This window comes from Ipomoea triloba, chromosome 15 (genome assembly GCF_003576645.1).
Source record: "Ipomoea triloba cultivar NCNSP0323 chromosome 15, ASM357664v1".
NCBI lineage: Eukaryota > Viridiplantae > Streptophyta > Magnoliopsida > Solanales > Convolvulaceae > Ipomoea > Ipomoea triloba.
In genome coordinates this window covers 12,562,507-12,575,002 of record NC_044930.1, presented here as the reverse complement: position 1 = coordinate 12,575,002, position 12,496 = coordinate 12,562,507, and the positions used below count along the sequence as shown (strand labels likewise).

The window sequence follows — 12,496 nt, the reverse complement described above, 5'->3', positions numbered from 1 at the left end:
ATTGAGTGACATTGATCCAATCTTAGATTATAACACTTGTAAATATGTATATATGTGTGTACTGAGCCACTGGATTACAAAGATAATAAAGAGCATAGCGTTTCTGAAAGCTTCTTTCTTTACTATTAACATGTCCCACATNTACTGAGCCACTGGATTACAAAGATAATAAAGAGCATAGCGTTTCTGAAAGCTTCTTTCTTTACTATTAACATGTCCCACATCATGTTTTATGTATGTATGTTAGAGAGTTCACTTGTAAATAGTAGCCCATTGTAATACTTAATAAACACACACACACACACACACATAAAAAAATTTTAAAATTTAAAAAAAAAAAAAAATCATCCCTTTATATTTATTTTGTTTATTATAAGAATAGTTGGCAACTAAGAACTTAAGACAGAACAAAAACTTACTGGAATGTGAATCGTTGGTGCTCCTCCAAAATAACCGGAAAATAAATCAGCATTAAGAGTAGCACTCATTAAAATCAATCTCAAATCTCGCCGTCTTGGAAGAAGATCCTTTAGCACAATCAGTAAGAAGTCTGCAATGAGAAAAGAGAAGAAACAGCACAACAAAATCAAATTGAATACTCTTTTACTTGAGAAAGAGTAAACCAGATATGTTAACTCATTACCTTCATTCATGCCTCGCTCATGAATCTCATCAACAAAGACATGGGTAATACCATCAAGATTGCGATCACTCAATAGCCGCCGTAGCAAAATACCACTTGTACAAAAGAGAAGATGTGTATTTTTTCCTTTCATCCCCTCCAATCGCACTTTATAACCAACCTATCAAAAATTTTCTGTGAAGGACAGCAACTAAATAAAGAAATTTTCAAATNAGCAAAATACCACTTGTACAAAAGAGAAGATGTGTATTTTTTCCTTTCATCCCCTCCAATCGCACTTTATAACCAACCTATCAAAAATTTTCTGTGAAGGACAGCAACTAAATAAAGAAATTTTCAAATTGGAGATAATAAGCCAACTAAAAAAGATCTGAAATTCAGAAGACCTATGCTTCACAAAAAGAGAACTACTGCTCAACAAAATTGGAGTAGAAACATAAAATGATAAATAAATAAACAAATAAAAGGGAAAGTAGCATACAGATTCTCCAAGAGGTTCACCCCTCTCTGTAGCCACTCTTTCTGCAACAGCCATTGCAGATATTCTTCGAGGCTGCGTGCAAATTATGCTACAGAATGCACCACGACCAGATTCAATTTCAGATTCCAAAATGTACTGAGGGAGTTGGGTAGTCTTACCACATCCAGTCTCACCAGAAATTACCACAACCTGTTTTAATACAGATAAAGTAGGATATCTTAATATGCAAATAGATTTTGAAAATCAAGAAAATGTAATCTATTCACTGTTACAATATTGAATATCCAGATGGATTTTGGATAGTGAGACAATAGAATCTAATCACCATTACAATTTTGAATAAGTAAACAAATTTTGCAAATACAAATTTCAAAATACATTCACCCTTTTTCCTTCTTCATATTAACAACATGCACATCGAACTTAGAANCATCGAACTTAGAAACCTGGCCTTTGTTGTGTTTAACAATAATTTTCTTCAACAATATATAAACTATAGCAAAACGAAAAGTTCAGGGCCCTAAGCTAATTCTAACTATAGCAAAACGAAAAGTTCAGGGCCCTAAGCTAATTCTTCAGTGTCCTTTCAGTTATAGAATGTGCTCACATTTTCTCCTCAAATTACAAAAAGCTCATAGAATGTGCTCACATTTTCTCCTCAAATTACAAAAAGCTCAAAATCAAGATAATAGAATCTTATAAGCCTTTTCAGTGTATAAGTGCAATCATGCATTTCTTCAAATGCACGAACAACTAGAACATTTTCTCATCAGCTTTAAGGTGGAAGACTCCTTAACTTCAGNTTTCAAAATACATTCACCCTTTTCCTTCTTCATATTAACAACATGCACATCGAACTTAGAAACATGGCCTTTGTTGTGTTTAACAATAATTTTCTTCAACAATATATAAACTATAGCAAAACGAAAAGTTCAGGGCCCTAAGCTAATTCTTCAGTGTCCTTTCAGTTATAGAATGTGCTCACATTTTCTCCTCAAATTACAAAAAGCTCAAAATCAAGATAATAGAATCTTATAAGCCTTTTCAGTGTATAAGTGCAATCATGCATTTCTTCAAATGCACGAACAACTAGAACATTTTCTCATCAGCTTTAAGGTGGAAGACTCCTTAACTTCAGAGAAAGTCAACAAATTAGTACTCTATCTGCTCCTTCCCTTAATTCCATAAAAAAATTCCTCTTAATAATTTCAAAAGTTTTCCTACATTAAATTCCTACAGTGCCCCTTTCCTTAGATTGAAATCAATGATGGATTAATGGGAAGTGTGAACACTGCAATTATGGAAGACAAGAATGAAAGTAAACACTGTAATTAATGGTTAACACTTAACAGTGCATTAACTACAGTTTTCCTAAATCCATGTTCCTGCCTTCCTAGGGGAGATTTTTTGTAGGACAGGGGGGAGTAGTAGTTCTAGACCTTTTCTGTTCCAAACATTAGCTATTACAAAGGGAAATAAAAAGCTTTAGAACTTCCTGTCAAAGTGACTATCAAATCAACTGTAGGAATAACACTAGCATTGGGACGGCAAGAATATTCAATAAAAAGTAAGCACCAAACATGCACTGACTCAGAGAAAATAGTGTCAGTCCTGTAATCAAACCTGATTGCAAGCAATTGCTTGAAGCAACCTTTCTTTTTCCTTAAATGATGGAAGAGATTTCCGAAAACCTATCATTTTGTGGCCTTCAGGTGACTCCTGCATTCCATCAGGACAAACATTCCCAAGTAAAAGGATTGAATGAGAAAAATGTAAATCATCAATTGAAACCAAAAAGGAAAGATAAATATTGCTTGTAAGGCAACTGTTATAAGGTAAATGCCCAAAGAGATTCCTGAACCTATTCTAATTGAGCAATTTTGTGGTGTGTATCTACATTCTACATATCTTCTGCAAAAGATTCCACAAACATACTAGGCTTCAATCACCATGTTGAGAAGATAGGATCTGGATGTAGATCTACATAGGTTGAAGGGGAAAGTTGCACTTAATCAACATTAGAATGCTATACTATTATCCCAACAATTTGGAGTAATTTGACTGCAGTCAATTAGAAATTGTTTGTTTAATTAAATTTACCCCCACTCATTAAAAATCCTGCATCCACCACTGGTAAGGGTAAATGCTCTGAATTCGTTAGTAGCCAAAAATACCAAAACCAGTAAAAAAGAACTAACATTTGTCCCCAAATACTACCAATCTACCAGATTATAAAGCTACTACATCAAACAAAGTATGAAGAATACCTAATTGGACAGTTAAAGCCTGAGGATATTTAATGTAGGCAACCATGAAAGCAAGGACAAGCCTTTATCATAAAAAATGTCAGAGTTGATAATGAATCTAGAAATACTGTCAATAAAGCACCAAGAAATGACTGTATAATGTGCATTATGACAACAAACCTTATCAGAAAGGTGCAAATTGAATCAAGCAAAATTAGTCCTGGAAATTCAGTATTAATGTAAACAGGAGAGTTGATGCAGCACAGACATTTATCGAAATTTATTGTCAGATACTGCAGAAGTCTTGTGCACATAACCTACTTTACCTTTTTGGTGGGTAGCAGAGAAGCCCGGGAGAAAAAAATGCATACTACAGATTTTAGATAAGCATTTGATACACAAGAAAATTTTGCACAACTAAGAGAGGAAAAAAGCTAATATAATGAGACCTGCCAAGTTCTTTGCAAATTGCGCATTCGCAAGCTTCGCCTTTGAAGAACCTTCTCCATAACAGAGTCATCTAAGAAAGAATCTGGATTTTCATCCATAGTTACATTTTCAACCTTATCAGCGGCCAGACTTTCACTAGGCATACCATCTGACTTCTCAGAACTGAGATGAATTCTGTCCAGGTGTTCCTGAAGCAAGCCCTCCACTCTCCTTTGCAAACTTAGTGGGATGACAACCTGGACATGTGCACAGCCATAGATGAACTCGGTGAAATTAACAGGATTTATGGACCTTATCTGGATAAAATAATTTTAACACAAAGAGCTATATCTTTAAATCTGAAAGAATAATAGTATGAAAACTTTAACAGTGTGCATATTCCAGGTCGAAGGGAATTGTCATTGAATAATTTGAAATCGTAGTAGGAATGTAGGATGGATCAGACAATGACATTTCCATTTGCCTTAATTTATGTATTTCTTCTTATAAAATCTCATCAATGTGAGATGAAACCGTGGCAAAATCAAGTGAAAGTTAATGTATCACATAGGAGTGAAATTTACCTCCCTTTGAGGCCGCTTATCATCAAGATCTGGTCTGTAGTTCGGAAGAGGAACCTTGCTTATAACCACTACTTTCCCATAAATTTCACTGGGAAAAGGAGACGAAGTGAGTAAGGTTCTCCAGAATTGACATGACGATAACGAGAAGCAACACAATATAGAAGCATACCTGTATAGGCCCATCCTTTTGGCGAGGTTAGATATTTGCTCATAGTCTCTTCTATCCCTTTTATCTCTAGATACAACTTCTTGGTCCTCACTGCGTGATAGTAAGCTAAGTTTCCATTTCCACTCGTCAATGTTGGCAACTGATGATGATGCCTACAATTAATTCTTGCTTTTAGAATCACTTGCCTTCATAGTTTAAATCTATCCAACTCTAAACAATAATAAGTTTTTACATTGTTTCATCAAGTATTAATGTAAACATAATCGTTAACTCCATTCATGTGTTAGGTAATGAGTCTCACTATCTAAATTTACAATAAAAAAAAAATTAAAAAAAAAAAAACATTTTTTTGCCAAACAACATCACCCAATTCATTCCTTAAACTCAATAATTGAATATTCAAAAATAAAACTTAATGTCATTCCTTTGCATAAATGTCATTCCTTCAAATGCTGTAGCAGAAGACTATTTTCCAACAATTTCAAGATTCAACTTTCAAGCTTATTTTTAAAAATAAAAATAAAATCTTATTTTTCAACTAATAAAACAGAGGATGGGAAAATTGGGGAATAGGCAAAAGATAAAGTATGATAAATTGAAAATTACCGGATGGGACTCGTAATCACATTCGTATTCGTCATCAGAAAACTGCTCAACGGCGTAGCCACAAAACCGGCGTTCCCCCAGCCAGAATACCCTCCACTGGGACCTGCATAAGTTCACATTGCCGCCAGAAAGTAAAGCACGCCGGCAGATATGTGAACCGACTGTTCGGACTTCGTGGGCCGCAGGGTATGAGAAAATAGCTGAGAGAAGTGAATGCGAAGATCTTCTGGTGCATCCCAAGAGAAACCCTATCCTGGAATGCATTTCTTATTCTCTCATGGCGGGGTTTTTGCTCTGTGGGAGTTCTGTCCTGAAAACTGGAAGAATGTCCTTAAACCTCCGAGTTAAACTTGATAACTTTTTTTTCAAATTTATCGATTACTACGGTTCGGTTCCAATTCAAAACTGTTAATTTTAAGTTCAATGTTTCAGTTTAATCAGACCTGAATCGCTATGAATACAAAAAATTTGATGATTCATAATGAGTCAAACTCAATAATCCTATCTATAATAAAGCAAAATCCTTTGGTGAAAATTTTTGGCTCCAATTCCCGCTCAATTAAAACACAGTCGTTTTGGGCTTCTTTTTTGGAATCCGAATTCATTAAATAAATGTCTTGAAATATTAAAAGTTACTTACATATCAGAATTATTTTTGAATATCACATTTAAGAAGATATTCAATACATAGGAAAATACAAAATAAATTTAAATGGAAGATGACTGTTGGCATCTTCAAGACTAAAAATTAATTTTAAAATAAATGCTTCAAACTAACACTATAAAAAAGTCCCACCATGGACGAAAACTGAAATGCTGTGGGCCTGTGGCCTGTGGTGACCGATATCAGAACCTCTCCAGAGAGGAAGCAACGTAGAGTTAGAGCCTGCAAGAGATTGTCCAGAACCTTCTCCACAACCGTAGACAGATCACATGGAAGCCAATGGAACTACCCGTGGAAGTGAAGCATATACTCAGGAGATTAGGGAGCTACTCAGGAGATTAGGGAGCCAACGCACAAGGAGATGGGAAAGGTAAACACTTGCAAAATAAATCCATGGTACATGATGATAAGGATATTTCATTCTTTACTAATATGGCTGGTGTGTACTTTTTGTGTTGATTTTTTATCTCAGAAAAGGTTACAGAAACCCCTTTTAAGGATTTCAACAGCTTAAGCAATACCCTTGCCAATGACACCTGAGATCATGATGAGCATAATATGATCACAATAGCAAGAAAACTCAAAACTCAAGTAGGTTTGTGCCTATTCTTACATTCTATTGTGCCATGAAATAATACCTGACTGCAGTTTTCTTAATTCGTTTTTCAGGTAAATTATGCAGAATGTTGGAGATGCAGTGGACAATGCAAAGACTAAAGGCACATTAAGGATAGTGCAGTTTGAAGATGTATCTTTTTTTCCTATCATTCTTTTTAAGTGTAAATTATATTTCTGTAATCTTTCTATATATTGGAAATTCAAGTCTGCATTCTTTTGTTTGAAACAACCTTTTGACTAGCATACTTTGTAGCCAGAAGAGGAAAAACATATCAGATAACAGAGGTTAGTTCATGGTTTAACTTCTTTAACAGTGTGCTGCTCATCTCTAAAAAAAATTATTCTTTAATTAAACAGTTTAGCACATACATTCTTTTCTTATTTATAAATCTTCTTTCTTGAAAGAAAAATTATTAAAATCTTTAAACCTTTCATTAAACTAAACTATGGATGTTAAAGATATTGAAATTACAGCATTATATAGTCTTTATAGCATAAGAATGACAAGTCATTATATGCTTGCTTACAGCTCATTATACTAAATTTGTGATACATAATTGCCGAATTTGTGAAACATTTTCCTGTAACCCCATAATGAACATCAGACACATTCATTAAAAACATCTTATTTTTTCTTGAGTAAAAGGTCTGAGAAAATTATTAATTTTAGTAGCGAATTAAATTTGGATAAAAAAATGTAAAATCAACACACACATTTATATCAGAGTAGTATCGTATATATTGTTTGAAAACATATCACAGAGAAGTTCCTCTGCTGATTTAACTGTTTGAAAATAAAAACAAATTTTATTATATGAACTAAAATAAAAAGAAAGAAAATTAGTATGAATGCTAGAACTTCTTTTTTGAACCGATCAGAGCAAAAAGGCTTCTACTTTCTTCCCAAATGCACTTGAACATGGATGAACTACAATTGCTCAACTGTACGAATAATGTTTTATATTTGCTCAACTAAATGCATGTATGTCGAATCTATCTTGATCACTGTATGAATAAAGTTTTATATTTGCTCAAAAAATGCATGTATGGCGAATGAGTTCTTTGCTGTAGTCATCCTTATTTGTATTCTCAGTGTCATTGTTGTTTTTTCGATATCCCAAAAAAGTAATTTATTGTTAAGTATAAATGCACACAGATCATTCAAATACCCCAAAAATGTAGCATTTACCTATTAATTTCTGAAATTGGAAAAGAAATTTGTTGATCCTAAAGAATTATAGATAGATGAAGGGAGAAATGATCAATGGAACGGAATGGGACGGAAGTTGAAAGGTGAAACCCAAACCAAGAATTTTGGGGTAATAAGAACATGTACCTTACAATAAAGCGGTTCAAAGACACCACCTGTTCGATGGATTGCCTCAAAGGTATGATGAGAGATGGGCATCAAACTTCAAAGCGCTGAGGGTAAAGAGCCGAAGACGCCTATGGCGGAGAACCGGAACCGGAGAGGCTGCGAGATAGAGAGAGACGATGAGATGAGAGTGCCGAGGCAGAGAGTCGGAGCCGCCTAAGGAAGAGAAGCGGAGACGCCGAGGTTGCGAGATAGAGAGGCGATGAGAGAGGTGAGAGGCTGAGAGAGACGGTGAGGGCGGCAGAAGATGGGTAGCGTTAGGTTGTGGGTTGGGTGTGTCAGTGTGTTTTTTTTTTTTTGAAAGGGTGTCAGTGTGTTTAAAAATTTGTTTTAAAAAATAGTTTGCTTGCGAAAAAAAGTAGAATAAAGATTATTAGTTTGCATATATATATATATATATATATANACGCCTATGGCGGAGAACCGGAACCGGAGAGGCTGCGAGATAGAGAGAGACGATGAGATGAGAGTGCCGAGGCAGAGAGTCGGAGCCGCCTAAGGAAGAGAAGCGGAGACGCCGAGGTTGCGAGATAGAGAGGCGATGAGAGAGGTGAGAGGCTGAGAGAGACGGTGAGGGCGGCAGAAGATGGGTAGCGTTAGGTTGTGGGTTGGGTGTGTCAGTGTGTTTTTTTTTTTTTGAAAGGGTGTCAGTGTGTTTAAAAATTTGTTTTAAAAAATAGTTTGCTTGCGAAAAAAAGTAGAATAAAGATTATTAGTTTGCATATATATATATATATATATATATATATGATATTTGAACTTTAAAATTTGTGTTTTAATATTTGTAGTGTTGTTATGGTGTAGTGTTTTTATATTTTATTATGAATTTATTATTATATATATTATTTTAATCAAACTTATTACTATAGGTATTATTTTAAACGTATATACACACACATTCAAGTATATAAGAATAATAACATACCTTTAATATCTATATTAATAATTATCCATATCAATTCAACATATTTATTAAATTACAAAATTATATATATGAATGAATAAAGCTCCTATCATATTTTTTATATATAATTTATTAACATTAATAGTTTTAAATAACATTGTATAATTTGACATTTTAAATTTTTAATATGTGCGTCACATAAGTGTCATACTAATAATTATAATATTTGAACATATTTTGAATGTGTTAACAATAAAAATAGAATAAATTTTTAATTTTTTTTGTATATATTTATATATTTGTAATTTGAATTTGTAGATTTAATGTTAAATGTTAATACGAACTTAATTGTACTTTCAAACAATGATCACAAATTTTTATTAATACACAATCCAATTCTTTACAATATGATAATATATTATAAATTATATTATAAGCATTCAATTGATTAATGATTTTTTAACATCTTTATAAACAAATCATTTTAATTTTTTGTATCTACAATATCTACTATACTAATAAGAGCCAAAGAAAGTTAGGCCTAAAATGGGTAGAAAAAATGGCAGTAATCAAATGGATGGTTCAGATGAATTATTTAATCAAATAGATGGCTAAGATAATTCTGATTAATATTATTCATAGAGATTACCTAATTTAACCTTACTTTTATGATTTTCCGTTAAGTTTTCCGTTAAATATTCTCTTCTCTGTTAATATTCCGTTAACTTTTAACTAACCCATTAATTTCTATAAGAAAGGTCTTAGGTTCGAACCTCATCTCAATCAAATTTGACATAATTAAGTTTTTCACTTTATTTTACTCTTATTAAATTAAATAAATTAGTAGCTACAACAAAAAAATGATACATATGTATTTCTTTAATTTAGAATTATGTGTCTACAATACTTTTATTTGAAAAAAATATTCATTATCAAAAAATTAAATTAAATGAGAGAAATAATTTCATTAGTTATATTGTCTTTATTTTCTCTCATGCAAATATTCTTTAATTCATTACATTGTCCATTATCTTATTTTTACAATATCTTGTAATTAAATATCAAAGTTATAGTACAAAATAATGTTATATATTTATTTACCAAATATTTTATTAATACTATGAAAAAAATTTAAATAATTTGAAGCTAATTATATTAACTACTTGGGATTGGTTGACAAAGAGAGTACTCAAATAGTTTAACAAATTGAAACGGAATCACTCTATTTTACTCTTATTGAATTAAATAAATTAGTAGTTACACCAAAAAATGATACATATGTATTTCTTTAATACCATGAAAAAAATAAAAAAAGAATAGTTTGAAACCAATCATATTAACTACTTGGGGGATTGTTGACAATGAAAGTACTCAAATAACCCATTACCTAGCAAATTGAAGCGAGAAATTACCTTTTAATATCTTTGGAATACATAATATTTTAAGTTTTCAAATTTTTATTAATTTATTTAATCTTTTTTCTTAAACTAGGAATTTCTTTATCCACAATAACCCATTCAACAATAATGGTTGAACCAAATGAACCCCAAGCAGAGCACCTAAAGGAAAGTCCATAGCTCCTATATCGTAATCTCATTGCATGACGTTGTCATCTATGCTACCAACAATAACCGAATTGCAAATAACACACAACAAACAAAAAGGAAGAGAACAAATAGTAAAGATGAATTGAAGACATGGCAATGTTACTCAAACAAAGGTTCTTAGTCAACTTCAAAACCTTGCAATTGTCTCACAAATAAGAAGAATTAATGGTTGCCGCCACAATGTCTTGCCTTGTATGCCTTTGGGAACCACAAGCAATATTTGCCTAAAATCCCCCCTAAAACAACAATTTTACCACCAAATGTTTGATATGCACTTCTTGGATTTAACAAAGAGTATTAAGTCTCTCATTGTTATATCTACTGCTTCAAAACAATGTTTGTGCATCATCGGTGCTTCATCCCAAATTATTAACCTAGCTTAAACAATTAACTCTGCCAAGTCACTGCCATGTCGGATGTTACATGTGGAATCTTCTGTTAGGGAAATTTGTATTGCAAACCTTGAGTGTGCAGTCATTCCACCGGGTAGAAGTAATGAAGCTATACCGCTATAAGCAACATTTAGAATTATTTCACCTTTCACACGCAATGTAGAAGATAAGGTTTTCCATACGAATGTCTTTCCTATTCCACCATAACTGTATACAAAAAACATACCACCAGTATTGCTAAACGCATCTCCAATGATTGTATCATACACCACCCTTTGTTCGTCAGTCAGTTTGCTTGCCGAAAGGATACTCTCTTCAGCCAAGGCTACACGATCATAAGACAATTCCTCAAGCAACAATCGATTTCCAGTGTTCATCGATGAGTCAAAATTCAGAAGAGCCATTGGAGGAAACTTTTTCAAAGATCTATTTAGCACTTGTAACAACCTCTTAATCTCAATTAGCACAAATTTTTTCTTCTCATCATCATCTAAGATAAGTTCAGTAATAACGCACAATAACAATTATGAATATAATTAATAAGAAACATTGAATATATTATGTATATATTTACAAAATCATATACATAAAAAGAGAGTAATGAGTCGTGTGCATTGAAACTTCCAAAAGACAGCCGAAAATCAAGCCTACAAAAATTAAAAGACACGCTTAAGTTGACAAAATAACTCATCATCTTAATACAACTACACACGCCTATTTTAAACAGTAGATAATCTAATAGTTAGCTTTAATCTACACCATTTCTTAAAATCCAATGCACAATATTTGTCCTCATTATCCTCCATAATATATGTGTCCTCATTTGAATACATACATACATACATACATATATATACATATATATATATATATATAGTACGGAGTAATTTGAAAAACTAACCTTTTAACAATTAAAAATTAAAATTCAACCCAAAATCTTTAATGAGTTAATTATTGAAATGGTCATTTGACTATAGCGAAATTATCAATTTAATTATTGACTTTTTTTGCCTAATTAAGTCTCTTAACTTTAAAAATCTTAACCAAATTAGTCTTCAGTTTGTTTAGTCGTTAAACATCAATTTATTCGGGACCAAATTGGTAACTTTGCTATAGTTAAGAGACCATTTCAGTCATCATATTCACCATTTTCTCTCTTATTAAACTGATGAATAGGAGTGTGAAAATTTCGGTGAAAGTTCGATTAACCGACCGAACCGAAGAATTTCAGTTAATTGTTAACCGAAATATTTCGGGTCGCTAATTATACTGGTCAACATGTGCTTCTCACCCTCCCCTTTCTCTACCTCATCGTTTCTCTCTCTCTCTCTCTTTGCCACAAGATTGATTTTCGCATATCATCATATTCGCTCATGTTGTCTCTGCCTCCTCGTATCTCTGTCGCCCACCTCTCTATATCTTCCCATCTCCTATGCTCAAGCTCTTTGCCTCCTCCCATCTCCTCTGCCTCCATTTCTGTCGTAGCCTTCAACTCCGGTAAACAACAACTTTTGTCAAATGTTGCGCCTTAATTTCTCACATGTAGTTGCGCGGTTGTTTTTGCAAGTTTTTTTTTTCCTGCATTTCTTCATTGGAGGTTAATTGTAGAGTGTTGTTGTAGATCTGGGAGATAAGTGGTCTCCATTTCTTTGTGTGTTTGAATTTTATTAGAGCTCCGTGGGATTGATAATTTTGAGAACTTTCAATGTTTAATTGCGAGTGATTATATCCTTGTAGTGCATCCGAAATGCAAATTTTAGGATGCATCACCCTCCGCT

General features: G+C 32.9%; 1 protein-coding gene across 8 annotated transcripts in view; it reads right to left on the bottom strand.

Moving 5' to 3' along the window:
* LOC116005583 (DExH-box ATP-dependent RNA helicase DExH3-like) overlaps positions 1-8,121 on the bottom strand; it is a 27,947-nt gene extending 19,826 nt beyond the window's left edge. The window contains exons 1-10 of one of the 8 annotated variants that reach the window (XM_031245818.1): positions 7,777-8,121; positions 5,955-6,358; positions 5,159-5,475; positions 4,553-4,704; positions 4,384-4,471; positions 3,820-4,056; positions 2,748-2,843; positions 1,125-1,313; positions 644-803; positions 375-550 (exon numbers count right to left, since the gene is read on the bottom strand). In XM_031245818.1, the coding sequence (XP_031101678.1) occupies positions 390-550; positions 644-803; positions 1,125-1,313; positions 2,748-2,843; positions 3,820-4,056; positions 4,384-4,471; positions 4,553-4,704; positions 5,159-5,422 (1,347 nt within the window). In that variant the 5' untranslated portion in view covers positions 5,423-5,475; positions 5,955-6,358; positions 7,777-8,121 and the 3' untranslated portion in view covers positions 375-389. Of the gene's footprint in view, positions 1-374; positions 551-643; positions 804-856; positions 948-1,124; positions 1,314-2,747; positions 2,844-3,819; positions 4,057-4,383; positions 4,472-4,552; positions 4,705-5,158; positions 5,476-5,954; positions 6,359-7,776 lie in introns of those variants that run through there. The other 7 variants (XM_031245819.1, XM_031245817.1, XM_031245820.1 and 4 more) reach the window with 7 other exon arrangements.
* Between the last annotated feature and the right edge of the window lie 4,375 nt (positions 8,122-12,496).